Source organism: Protopterus annectens, chromosome 13.part0, assembly GCF_019279795.1.
Source record: "Protopterus annectens isolate FY-2018-M chromosome 13.part0, PAN1.0, whole genome shotgun sequence".
NCBI lineage: Eukaryota > Metazoa > Chordata > Ceratodontiformes > Protopteridae > Protopterus > Protopterus annectens.
The window spans coordinates 38,471,863-38,485,469 of record NC_056747.1 but is presented as its reverse complement, the minus strand read 5'-3'; the positions used below and the strand labels follow the sequence as shown (position 1 = coordinate 38,485,469).

At 43.5% G+C, this 13,607-nt stretch overlaps 1 protein-coding gene across 2 annotated transcripts in view; it reads left to right on the top strand.

Annotated features, from left to right (window-relative positions):
* The window catches only part of MPND (MPN domain containing), a 1,899,579-nt gene that overhangs the window by 1,471,825 nt on the left and 414,147 nt on the right, over nucleotides 1–13,607 (top strand). For both annotated transcript variants that reach the window (XM_044090604.1, XM_044090605.1), the window contains exon 11: nucleotides 1,170–1,240. In XM_044090604.1, coding sequence (XP_043946539.1) covers nucleotides 1,170–1,240 — 71 coding nt within the window. The remainder of the gene's footprint in view (nucleotides 1–1,169; nucleotides 1,241–13,607) is intronic.

Genomic DNA, 13,607 nt, shown 5'->3' with positions numbered 1-13,607 from the left:
CAACTTACCCATTTCTATCAGTAGTGAATGACAGCATCAAAGTGATTTGAGAATGCATTCTGTGTTTCTTCCAGTCATATTAGTTTTTACATAGTCCTCTGTTTTCACTGATTTTTTATCACTTGTGAACATATTTCGTCTAGTTTCTTTTGTTATAGGTTCCTTTTCCAATTACTTGCTCAAGATATGGTGAACCATAGACAGTTCTGCCATGTAGTCTTCAGGAGAAAAACATTTTCATAGTTTTCTCCTTCTGTTCATCCTTTCTGCCATTTTCTGTTTTGTAGTAGGTCGGCAAGTATCTCAAGAGTTATGTTTTCCAATATAATTTATGTAAGATTTGATTTAAAACTGGCAGATAAATTGTTTCACTGTTCAGGAACTAAAAATACAGCCTCCTGACAATTTTGTGCCATACCAGAAGTCACAGTATGACTTTACTTTTGAGCTAAATGCTTTTTATGCTGTTCTTCCAGCTGTCAAAGTGGTTTAATTTGAAACCTCATTTCTAGGTTGACTCCTAAAATAACCTAGTCCAGTTCTGTTATATACTAATCGAGGACATTATATCCATCAATCTGCACCAAACTCCTCTGCATATTCTTCTGATGAGCATGTTGTAAGGTAGTTTTAATTCTTCATTTTAATTTTATATTTTTACATGGCGGTAGAACTGCTTGCTTCTGCATGTAGAATCTACCTAACTATGTAACTAGCAGAATCAACTGATTTGTATTTAATATATGTTCGTGCCATATTAGTTAAAATGGTAGTTGACTTTAATATTGTATCTAGGTCATTGCTGATAAATGGTAATTTCTTCAGTCCATTTGCCTGCTAAGTAAAATATGTAAAATAAAGGCTGTTCTTTCACTCCTTGACCCAAGTTTGTCATTGCAGGCCACTGTATGTGAGGGAAGGACAAGTCAGTGTTAAGTAGTTTGAAGCCAGTTGAATGTATAAGGGCCAAACATTATCATTAGACTTGAATTAGTGGAAAGACAAAAATAAAGTATTGTATTTATTTTTGTGGCAAGTTTCTCCTGCAACTGTACCATTTCAGAACGTTGTTGTCTTATAGCTATATTACTTAACTGACCATCTTGTCAACAACTAGTATTAACTGCATATTGAATTGAAAAGAAAACTTTACACATTTTTTCTTTCAGGTCCTTATCACAATGGAAACCCAAGCAGCGAGTCAAAAATACTGCCATTTTATGTCATGCCACCTCCTGAGGTAGGTGATAATAAATATGAAACATTTAAAAACAGTGACACTTTGTGAAATTGTTTGCAGTGACGTTATTAAAATCATGTTGGTTTATTTAAATGGCAGTTATTTTAATCAGGTAATCAGTATTTTACTTTTAATTCATTTCATCAAAAATAGCAGTAAGAGAAGTAAAAACTTGATCAGTAGTCTAGATATAGCATAAAGTAGAGAAATGCACACAACAGCAGTATGTTTAGTGTGTACAGTAGCATGTAACAAACTGAGAAATGCACAGAACAGCAGTATGTTTAGTGTGTGCAGCACCATGTAACAAACTGAAAAATGCACAACAGCAGTATGTTTAGTGTGTGCAGCTGCATGTAACAAATTGAGAAATGCACACAACAACAGTATGTTTAGTGTGTGCAGCCGCATGTAACAAATTGAAAATGCACACAATAGCAGTATGTTTAGTGTGTACAGCAACATGTAACAAACTGCATATTTATAAATCATAAGTTGACAGTTGAGAATGGAAGTTTGGTTCATTATCTAATTTTTCAGCCACTTGACAGAGAGCTCCAAAGTTTAGAGACTGAGCTGCCCACAGATAAGGCATTGGGGCTGAGTTCAGTCACACTCAGACTAGCAGTAGAGAAGCAAATAGGGCTTCAGCAATTGTTTCAGTTAGAGGAGCTAAATAATACAATGCCTTGTGTGTAAGAATCAGGATACTGAAAATAGCCAGCTAGTGCAAAGGCTGAAGAACAGACATACCCAGGGATTCAAAAAGAAGCCCCCCTGTCAGTAAAAGCTGCAGCCAGAAGGGACTGCTTCCTTAAAGCGGGAAAATGCGATTGAGATATGTTAGCTGCAACTTGGAAAGTCCTCCGTATAGGGTAATTTGCATGTGTCTGAATTGCCTGTAACTAGAGCAAGTAGAAATTGCCACTTTCCTGTGGGAGTCACCAATGGCGGCTCATATATCACATTGGCATAGGCACCCCTCGTTTACTGTGTCACACGCATACATACCTCTTATCTATTGCTTCGTCTATAGAATGTCCCTGATTTATCATCTTAGTTTTTTCCCTGTCCTTGTCAATCATGGATGCTTAAAGTCAGTCAGTAATGCCAGAAATTAGGGTGTCATTACTTGTATTGTGATGCTAGACCTCTTGCTGTATCACCTTTTTTAAGTGTCAACAAGTAACAGTTTAAAACTGTCTCTGATTTTACAGAATGTTGCTGAGGTGGTCTCTTATCGCGCCCTCTCCCTCATAACTCACATACCACTGTAGCCAGTAAATAATGCCATACATTAGAGTTTCAAACTTTTTATAGCGTGAATCACCTTTGTTAGCATAGAGGGTTAAGGCTCTGACTTGACAAGGTAATTTCTGTGCCGAGGGTACAGTGATAAAACCTTTAACCTCTTTTTACTTTATCTCTCTCTCTTTTTTTTTTTTGAAAAGCTTAAGGTATTATGTTAAGTGCATCTCCGTTGTCTAGCAGTGGTGCAGGGGACTAACCTTCTACTCAACTGCTTGGTTGTGTGCCCAGTGTACATAGTTAGAAGCTTACCCTCCATTTACTTTAACTTTTTTTAGAGGCTTAAGGCAATATGTAGGAGAAACCTTGATGTTTAGTAGTTGAGTATAAGAGTAAAGTTTTTCTACAGATCTGTGTGTGAGTGCTTGAGGGTACAGGGTGTTAATCTTTTTAAGTGCCTTTATGACAGAGTATTCCTGCTGTCTTGTGTTCTCCCACTAGTATTGCAGGATGTGCTTGTTAACCTAGGAGTGTGTGAGTGTATGATGGCCCCTCCCCCAACTGCACTCAAGGGCACACTAACCCATTCAACTACACACACGCACCCTACCCATCCCCTAATTGACCCCCAGGCAAACACAAAAAGTGTGCATCTGCACCTTAAGTCACTCATCCCTTTGCATACACTCCCCCCTCCCTGCACTTCCACTACATGTCTGCTATACTTAAACATTTGCCTAAGTTCGCCAGTACAACTTAGTGAGTTAACTTGGCTGCATAAATGCCTTACTTGGGTATTTCTGTGGGGGAACACATGGCTTGGTAGTATAGGCCTCTTAGTTGGAATGCCTCATGTGCATTTGTGGTAGGCCACAGAGACAGCCCACATGGTCCTGCACCACGTCGAGGCTTATACCTGGCAGTAACCTTTCTGGATCAGGCCCATAACTTGTGAGCTGTGCAGTTAAGCATTTTTGTGACAGCCAAAGTCATTGTAAGTGTCCAGCAGGGAGTGACATGTACAAGACGTTACATCAGTTGAGTTGTGATGGAATGAAATCATGGAAAGTAGATGTAAGAGCTTTTGCAAAAAGTACATTTTTAATTTTGCAGATATTCTTTAGATGAAAAAAACAAAATAATGATAGCAGACACTATTGATCAAGGAACGCTACCATTTCATGAACTTTATTAACCGAGACAAAAAATTATCTCCAAATAACATTGCTAGTTAAGATCATAGGTCAATTGAGCTGTAACCAGTAGTTTGAGCAGTTAAAACCTCAATCATAGAGGGATAAAGTATCAACACTTTGTCCTCCAAGATGTCTACAAAACTTGGTGCCATGACGCTAATGCAGGAATAAAAATGGGTCACATAAAACGTCCAGATGAGAATCAGTAGCAGGCCTTCAGGCAATGTGAGCATCAGTAGCAGGCCTTCAGATGATGTGAGCATCAGTAGCAGGCCTTCAGGCGATGTGAGCATCGGTGACAGGGCTTCAGGCGATGTGAGCATCAGTGACAGGCCTTCAGGCGATGTGAGCATTGGTGACAGACCTTTAGGCAATGTGAGCATCGGTGACCGGCCTTCAGGCGATGTGAGCATCGGTGACAGGCCTTCAGGCGATGTGAGCATTGGTGACAGAGCTTCAGGCGATGTGAGCATTGGTGACAGGGCTTCAGGCCATGTGGGCATTGGTGACAGGGCTTCAGGCGATGTGAGCATCAGTGACGGGCGACATGAGCATGGGTGCCAGACGATGTTGAGCATGGATGATGGGCTTTCAGGTGATGTTGAGCATGGGTGACGGGCCTTCAGGCGATGTTGAGCATAGGTGACGGGCCTTCAGGTGATTTGATGGGAGCATGAAAACAAACAAGGGCTGTAATGCACATGAAGAACTTCACCGCAAAAGACTAGTTCTTTAGGGGAATAAGCTCTAGAAATTACCCTCTCATAAAACTGGCTTTATAGACCACAACAAACATGTAAGCAATGTAAAAGAACCTTGTGATGTCCAGAATCTAAAGTAGCAGATAAAGCAAAAAGCGTGGAGATAGACCCCAATCTCTCTCTCTCTTGTCCTAAGGAGAAAGTACAGCTGTATACACTTACTATAAATGTAAATGTTTGAGTGTATTCACTGTTGCAGTGATCACATTTGGGTTATTCCTGCCAGGGTAGCCCGCAGCTGGCCCGAATACCAGAGAATTAGTATTTCTGCTTCGGTTGCTGTCACTTGAGGACTGACGTCAGGTTGACAGTAGTATAAAGTAAGGCAGCCAACGCCATTATATCAGTTTTTCTTGCCATAACCTGTCAGGAGCCCCCAAGTAGGAGGCCAGTTTCTGGTGGAAGAACCCCACCAGTGGAAATTAAATACCAGTATATCCCATGTAAAAAAGGAGAACAACAAGTTAGAAAAGTAATAAAAGGAGAAAGACAAGAAAGCAGGATGGAGGGAGGGAAACCAGGACTGCAACAGTGAATACACTCGAACATCTACATTTATGGTAAGTGTACACAACTGTACTATGTTGTTCATGTTTCACTGTTGCAGTCATCACATTTGGGTTGATTCCCAAAGCTGAGGAAAAGGGTGGAGGCAGTCAAGGAACTAGGGGCTGGCTAGGATGCCCTGCAAAGACTGTAGAGGCAAACCCTGTCCTGGATTTGGAGAAGAGAGGCAGGTGGTAATGCTTGGTAAAAATGTGAACAGATGTCCAGGAGGCAGCCTCCAGGATGTCCCTGGTGGGGACTTCTCTGACGAAAGCTGCAGATGTGGAGGATGCTTTGGTGGTGTGTGACCTGACCCCCTTGGGGGGGAGGCTTTCCATGCTGTTTGTAGCAGAAATGGATGCAGTGTTCTATCCATTTGGAAATGGTTTGTTTGGAGATGGCTTTGCCTTCTGCCCCTGTAGCAACGCTAACCAGCAATTTATCAGACTTTCTGAAGAATTTAGTCCTGTCTAGATAGAATCTGAGCTGTCTGTGCACATGTAGAGAGTGAAGAATCCTTTCCCCCTTGTTCTGGGGATTAGGAAAAAAGGTGGGTAAATGAATGGATTGGTTGAGAGCCACACTGGACACCACCATGGGCATGAATGATGGGTTTAGTTCTGAGGGATACCCTGTCTGCATGGAAGATGATGAAGGGTTCCACAGCCATGAGTGCTTGCAGCTCAGAGACTCTTCTGGCTAAAGTGATGGCCAGAAGTAATGCGGTCTTCCAGGAGAGAAATTTTAGCTCTGCAGAAGCAGCTGGTTTGAAAGGGGAAAGGGTGAGCTTTTCCACTACAAAGTTAAGGTCCCAAGTTGGTGTTGGTGCCCTTCTGGTTGGCCTCGAGTTGCTAGCCCCTCTTAGGAACTGTTTGATCAAAGGGTGTGAGAAAAGGGGCTGCTCAGTGGGAAAATGAGCAGAAATAGCAGAGGCATGAATTTTTATAGAGGAGAAAGAGAGGCCACTGTGTAGTAGGTCAGCTAAGTAATCCAGGATGTGAGGGAGGGAGGGCTGTGCCGTATTGGCTCCCTTAGCCTGGATCTAGGTGCAGAACCTTTTCCATGTATCAGCATAAGACTTTCTGGTGCTAGGATGTCTGGCCTCATGGATAACTTCCAGAACCTGTTCACTGAGGTTGGCAGATTGGTACGGGAATAACCCAAGCTGTCAAACTAAGTGTCTGCAATTGGGGATGCATGAATTTACGTTCCCTCTGGGTCAGGAGGTTTGGAGTCTGAGGAAGATGCCATGGAGATAGTGGGGACAGGCTGCGCACCAAGGGGTACCAGTGCTGTCAGGGCCAGTCTGGAACTATAAGAATGGTCCTCGGTTTTTCCTTCCTTATTTTGAGCAGTACCCTTGGCATGAGAGGTAGTGGAGGAAAGGCAGAGACCAATAGACTGACCCAGGGGAAGGACAGGGCATCCACTTTCCAAGCCATGGAGTGATGCTCCTGGTGCAGAATTTGCTGAGCTGATGGTTGTTTTGGGAGGCAAAGAGGTCGACCTTTGGGGTTCCCCATTTCTGAGTTGTTAGGGTGAAGGTACTTCTGTTGAGTTGCCACTTGTGTGGGTCCAGAAGGTTTCTGCTTAATTGGTCTGCCAGAGAGTTGAGAGAGCCTGGTAGGAATTGTGCTAACAGGTGTAGTTGCATGGCAGAGGTTGTGTGCCAAAGGATCATGGCCAGCCTGCATAGAGAGTAGGAGTGAGTCCCTCTCTGCTTGTTGATGTACCACATCACAGTGGTGGTGTATGTTTTGATCAGGAGAGCCCCTGGAGAGAGAAAGGGCTTGAAAGCTATCACAGTGTGCTGCACAGCCATCATCTCTTTTTGATTGATGTACAGAGGGATTTGCTGTGGACTCCATTGGCCCTGTATGCACCTGCTATCCAGGTGTGCACCCCAAGCGTAGTCTGATGCGTCTGTGGTGCGTGTCTGAGTGGCGGGGGGTGGGGAGAAAGACATTCCTTTGTTGTGGGAGCATGCTGTTGCCCACCAAAGAAAAATTTTTATGAGGCAATGAATTGTAGGTAGAAGGGTTTCCAGATCTTCAGAGTGTTGACACCAAAGGCTCCTTAGGTACCACTGAAGTTTCCTCATATGCAGTCTGGCATATGGAATGAGTAGTATGCAAGATGCCATGAACCCCAGAGCTTGCAGGATCTTCCTTGCAGATAGCTGGGGCCTGGTGGCTAGTTGAGAGAGGTAGGCTGTCAGGAAAATTTGGGATGCTGTGTCCGGACTTGCTCACAGGAAGATTATCCTTTGGGTGGGCACCTGTTTGGATTTCTTTTCATTGATTGTGTACCCTAGGGAGGTAAGTAGGGTCTTTACAAAAGCCAGGTGCTTGAGCAGCTTTTCCTGGCTGTCTACCTGAATAAGGCAGTCATCTAGGTATGAGTAAATCTGAATATTTCTTTGTCTGCAAAAGGCAATGGCCGGAGCCAGACATTTTGTGAAAATTCTGGGAGCAGTAGATAAGCCAAAGGGAAGCGCAGAGAACTGAAAGTATTGAGATCCTGCCCTGAAGCGGATATATTTCCTGCAGGATTCCCTGGATCCAGGGTGGCTAAGCCAAGTGTCCTTGGAGAGCATGGGTAGCAGCTGTTGGAGTGTGAGCATTTTGAATTTCGGGATCACCAGGAAGGCATTTAGAATGGATAGATCGAGGGTGGAACACCAGGTGCCCTCTTTTCTGGGCACCAGAAAAAGTCTGGAGTAGAAACCTTGGCCTATCTGTTCTGCAGGAACGTGCTCTACTGCCCTTATAGAGAGCAGGGAAAGGATTTGCTTTTGAGCCTCTGCCCACTGATTTGGTGGTAGAACTGGGAACCCTTTTGGGGTTGGAAGTGTGTGGAAGGAAAATTTGTATCTCTGAGGCACAATGTTCAGAACCCAGTGGTCCTTGGTAATGGTGGCCCAGGTGCTTGAGTAAAAGGAGAGTTTTCCTCCTAGGGGTAAGTGACGGTGGGCAGAGGAAGGGGGTGGAGGAGGTGAGTCATTGTGAGTTCTTACCATAAGGGGGTGGCTTAGAACTCCCTGGTTTTGAAGTGGAGGTAGTCCACTGCTTAGATCTCTGCATTCCCTGGGGCTGCTGTCTGGGGGGTCTGCTTTCATGGGCCCTAGGCTGGGCCAGTTTACTGGGTGCAGGAAAGGACCAGTGTTTGGAGAGACCATGCCTGCTGAACCTAGATTGCTGGACCTGCAAAAAATCCTTAACTGTTTGCATAGATTTTGCTTTTTCTTCCACCTTTTTTAAGACCTCTTCTGCCTTAGTGCAAATAAGTTATCTTTGTGCAAGGGGAGTGCCTGCTCAGCGGCTCTGGACCCATCCAAGGTAGAGATGACCACAGGATTCTTAGTTGAAGAAGAGTTGTGCAGCATACCAGACTCCGAAAGGGTCTCAGTAGTGGCCTGTGAATCAATAGAAGTAGACATCAGGGGCTATGAAAGCACCTTACTGAGTACCGGAGAACTGACGACCATTTTAACGGAAGCATCGTCGGTATGTTTGGACCTGTGCAGTCTGTCTCTGTCTCTATCTTTACATTTTGTCTGAAGATCTGCCGTGAGATGGCTTACCAAAGCCATATCAGAATTCGAGGAGTGTAAGCAAAAATATCTGGCTTCAGTAAGGGCCCGATGACAGATAGTTCTGGTGTTGAACAAAGCACAGAAGTGACAACGAGGGACGTCGTGGTCTGGGCCTAAGCTAGTGACACAGTAAGAGTGGAAGTCTCGTGTGGTATTTGCTTTCCACAGGCGAAACTATTATTAACTTTTTCCTGACATCGGTTAGTGCAAGAAAAAAGGATATCCCCAAAGGGGTACTTAGCTTTAGAAGACTTCAACTTCAAGTCAGTAGATGAAAACTCAGGTAGTGGCCAACTGGCACTCATTCAAACTGCTTCTGCTTCAGGCTCCACGGCAAGAAAGACTGATGTAATGGCGTCCGCTGCCTTACTTTATACTACTGATGACCTGACATCAGTCCTCAAGCGACAGCAACCGACGCAGGACTACTAAGTCTCTGGTATTCGGTTGGCCAAGGGCTATCCTGGCAGGGTAGCCCAAATGTGATGACTGCAACAGTGAAACACAAAGAACATCAGAATTCTGATATGGCTTTGGTATCTTTCATATCCTTTTATGGAAATTATTTTTGTTTGTTGATCAACCATGTGTTATACTCCAGTTCAAAGCATGAATTGTGTGGAAGAACAGCAGAATGGGCCTTAGGAAGATCCAGCAGCTGTCTGCTCTCCTTTAATTTGGTACATAAGGCCATGGTTGTCTTTAGTAGTTCACCTTTTGGCACTGATTCCTGACAGCAGAAGCTGGGTTTAACTCAGATTGTAGGAGTTCTCCCTGTGTCTTCTTGAGCACATCTGGTTTATGAATTATGAACAGGGTGTAGAATTTCCATCTGAATATCTTCTCATGTCTGTCCAGTTCACCTCTGAGTGATTTGTAAATTTAATTTTTCCTGGTTGCCGTATGTGAGCATCATCAGTCATACTGCGTTTACTCATTAGGGATGCCTACTCCATGATTGGCCACCACTACAATTCTGCTTCAGTCCAGCCTTACCAGTGTATGCCTTAAATAATGTGCTTTTACACAACCATTCTTAGTCAGACTCACTTCAGTGATAAGAGCAAAGGTTCTGCTAAAAATAGGAAGAGGATATGTTCACCTGCTCCTTCCAAATCTTCCTCAGTTCCAGAATTACTGCAAAGTCTGAAAGTGACAGTGAATATTTTGAATAGTCTTTTTGCATAATATAGGAGCACACATACTGGAGATCCCAGCCATAGTCATCTAAAATGAAGTACTTTGGTAAGAACTTTGGACAGAAAGCCTGTAAGTACTGGTCTTTTCCTAGGACCGATGTCCGTCTTTCTGTCATGAAAAAATTGGTTCTAAAGTGCTGATCTGGAGATCATACTTGAGAAGGCCATCTGCAGTGGATAGGCACTTCTGATGTCCATCATTCTCACTGCTGCAGTAGCCTTTAGGAGTGGATAGGCATGTCTGATGTCCATCATTCCCACTGCTACAGTAGCCTTTAGGAGTGGATAGGCACTTCTGATGTCCATCATTCCTACTGCTGCAGTAGCCTTTAGGAGTGGATGGGCACTTCTGATGTCCATCATTTCCACTGCTGCAGTAGCCTGTAGGAGTGGATGGGCACTTCTGATGTCCCATCATTCCCACTGCTGCAGTAGCCTTTAGGAGTGGATGGGCACTTCTGATGTCCATCATTCCCACTGCTGCAGTAGCCTTTAGGAGTGGATGGGCACTTCTGATGTCCATCATTCCCACTGCTGCAGTAGCCTGTAGGAGTGGATAGGCACTTCTGATGTCCCATCATTCCCACTGCTGCAGTAGCCTTTAGGAGTGGATGGGCACTTCTGATGTCCATCATTCCCACTGGTGCAGTAGCCTTTAGGCTGTAAGGGTTGTTTCCCTGCCCAGGACACAATAACTGGCCAGTACCCCCCACACTTTCACTCTGACTGCTGACTGGCTAGCCCCAATGAGGAAAATGAGCAGTCAGGCTGAGAATTTCTTCAGTACTTTCATGCTGTCTTGGAAAAGTAGCCGTCAGGTAAAAGATTTTTTTTTCTGGTTGGTAAGTTCCCGTCAAGGAACGTTTCACACAGAATTTCTTGCCTTTTTAAGAAAATACTATTTACAGTTGATTTCTGACTAAAAGCAGCATTTCTTGTGTAAGAAACCTGTTTTTCTACAGTTTTGGAAGTTTTCTGCAAGAGACTAGTTTTAACTTTTGGTGTTTATAGCTAATTAGGGGCTATTTTACAGAAAAAAAATGTGCTGCTTGTGTAAACTATATTTTTTGACTACAAGTTTTACTTTGGGACAGATAGGAATTTGTTTTATTCATGTAGTACTTCTTTTTACTTTGTGATTACTTACCTGACATTTTCTTTTTTCAGTCAGTATGCTTACAACTTTGAAAGAAGTTCTGACAGGGAGTTTGTGTGCTTCTTGTGGATTTACTTAATGAAGTGGCTGGGATAAGAAGTGTGTGCAAATGTGCTGCTTGTGGACAATCTGTTGCAACTTAGCTTCTGACCGACTCCTTCCAGCAATACTTACTGCTTTTGGTATTTCCTCCCTGTTACTCTAGTCCAGATGATCTCTCCCCTGATGTACCTAGAAAGAAAAAAGCACTTACCAAAGAGCACTTGCCTGTGTTGCAGGCTTAGCCTACACCTTAACCGATAGTTAGTGAACCTGTACTGGCCATCAGTTGTTCCTGAGACCATTCAGTTTGCATCTCTGGCTTCTTCTTGTGTAGTCCTTTCAGTCATAATGAACCTGCCACATCCTCTTCAACTATTCTAATGACCAGTCTGAGCGCGAGCTAACCATTTTCTAGGATATAAATGGGGTAACTGAAGTACGAGACCATTAAACTAGTCCGACATCTGTCCTTTGAGCTTTTTTCTTCCTCAGGGACTCCTCTAAAAAAAATAAAAGATTAAATAATATCTACCACAAGTAATAACTGTTAAGAAAAATTATTTCTTACCTTAGCCAGGCATGTGCTGTGAAGGAATGCTCTTTTAATCAAGCCATAGTCAGGATGAATGTGGTATTTTTATGGGAACAAATTGATGTTCCCCCTGAATTGAGGAGATATTATGATAAACTACAAATGGATAGTCCTCATTTCTCACCCATCCATTCTATGTTGCCGGCCATTGATGATGTGTTGAATGCTACTTGTCATCCTGATACCCTGGCATCAGTCCCTAAAAAGGCAGATGAAATGCATTAAGTGCTTCAGACTAATCATTTCTTTTCTCTTACCATAGACCAGATCCTAGAGCCATATCCACTGTTCTGCCTCCTTGTAATAGACAGATCTTGAGCAGTAATCCTTCTTGTAATAGACAGATCCTGAGCAGTAATCCTTCTGCTAGTGCCAAAGAAAGCAAAGCGTTGCACCACCTAGATAAGGCACTATTTTCTTAGAGCCATATCCACTGTTCTGCCTTCTTGTAATAGACAGATCCTGAGCAGTAATCCTTCTGCTAGTGCCAGAGAAAGCAAAGCGTTGCACCGCCTAGATAAGGCACTATTTTCTTAGAGCCATATCCACTGCTCTGCCTCCTTGTAATAGACAGATCCTGAGCAGTAATCCTTCTGCTAGTGCCAGAGAAAGCAAACACTATTTTCTTAGAGCCATATCCACTGCTCTGCCTTCTTGTAATAGACAGATCCTGAGCAGTAATCCTTCTGCTAGTGCCAGAGAAAGCAAAGCGTTGCACTGCCTTGATAAGGCACTATTTTCTTAGAGCCATATCCACTGCTCTGCCTTCTTGTAATAGACAGATCCTGAGCAGTAATCCTTCTGCTAGTGCCAGAGAAAGCAAAGCGTTGCACCGCCTTGATAAGGCACTATTTTCTTAGAGCCATATCCACTGCTCTGCCTCCTTGTAATAGACAGATCCTGAGCAGTAATCCTTCTGCTAGTGCCAGAGAAAGCAAAGCGTTGCACCACCTAGATACGGCACTATTTTCTTAGAGCCATATCCACTGCTCTGCCTTCTTGTAATAGACAGATCCTGAGCAGTAATCCTTCTGCTAGTGCCAGAGAAAGCAAAGAGTTGCACCGCCTAGATAAGGCACTATTTTCTTAGAGCCATATCCACTGCTCTGCCTTCTTGTAATAGACAGATCCTGAACAGTAACCCTTCTGCTAGTGCCAAAGAAAGCAAAGCGTTGCACCGGCTAGATAAGGCACTATTTTCTTAGAGCCATATCCACTGCTCTGCCTTCTTGTAATAGACAGGTCCTGAACAGTAATCCTTCTGCTAGTGCCAGAGAAAGCAAAGCGTTGCACCGCCTAGATAAGGCACTATTTTCTTAGAGCCATATCCACTACTCTGCCTTCTTGTAATAGACAGATACTGAACAGTAATCCTTCTGCTAGTGCCAAAGAAAGCAAAGCGTTGCACCGCCTAGATAAGGCACTATTTTCTTAGAGCCATATCCACTGCTCTGCCTTCTTGTAATAGACAGATCCTGAACAGTAATCCTTCTGCTAGTGCCAGAGAAAGCAAAGCGTTGCACCGCCTAGATAAGGCACTATTTTCTTAGAGCCATATCCACTGCTCTGCCTTCTTGTAATAGACAGATCCTGAACAGTAATCCTTCTGCTAGTGCCAGAGAAAGCAAAGCGTTGCACCGCCTAGGTAAGGCGCTATTTTTTTAGAGCCATATCCACTGCTCTGCCTTCTTGTAATAGACAGATCCTGAACAGTAATCCTTCTGCTAGTGCCAGAGAAAGCAAAGCGTTGCACCGCCTAGATAAGGCACTATTTTCTTAGAGCCATATCCACTGCTCTGCCTTCTTATAATAGACAGATCCTGAACAGTAATCCTTCTGCTAGTGCCAAAGAAAGCAAAGCGTTGCACCGCCTAGATAAGGCACTATTTTCTTCTTTTGCTTTAGCAAACATTTGAGTTTCAGACTTCATATCCCTCAGGAAAAATGCATTTCAACACAAATGCTGTTCTAACAACTTTGCATTTTATTAGTGCAAAATTTTAAATCTATCCCTAGTTTTTGCTCTTTGACC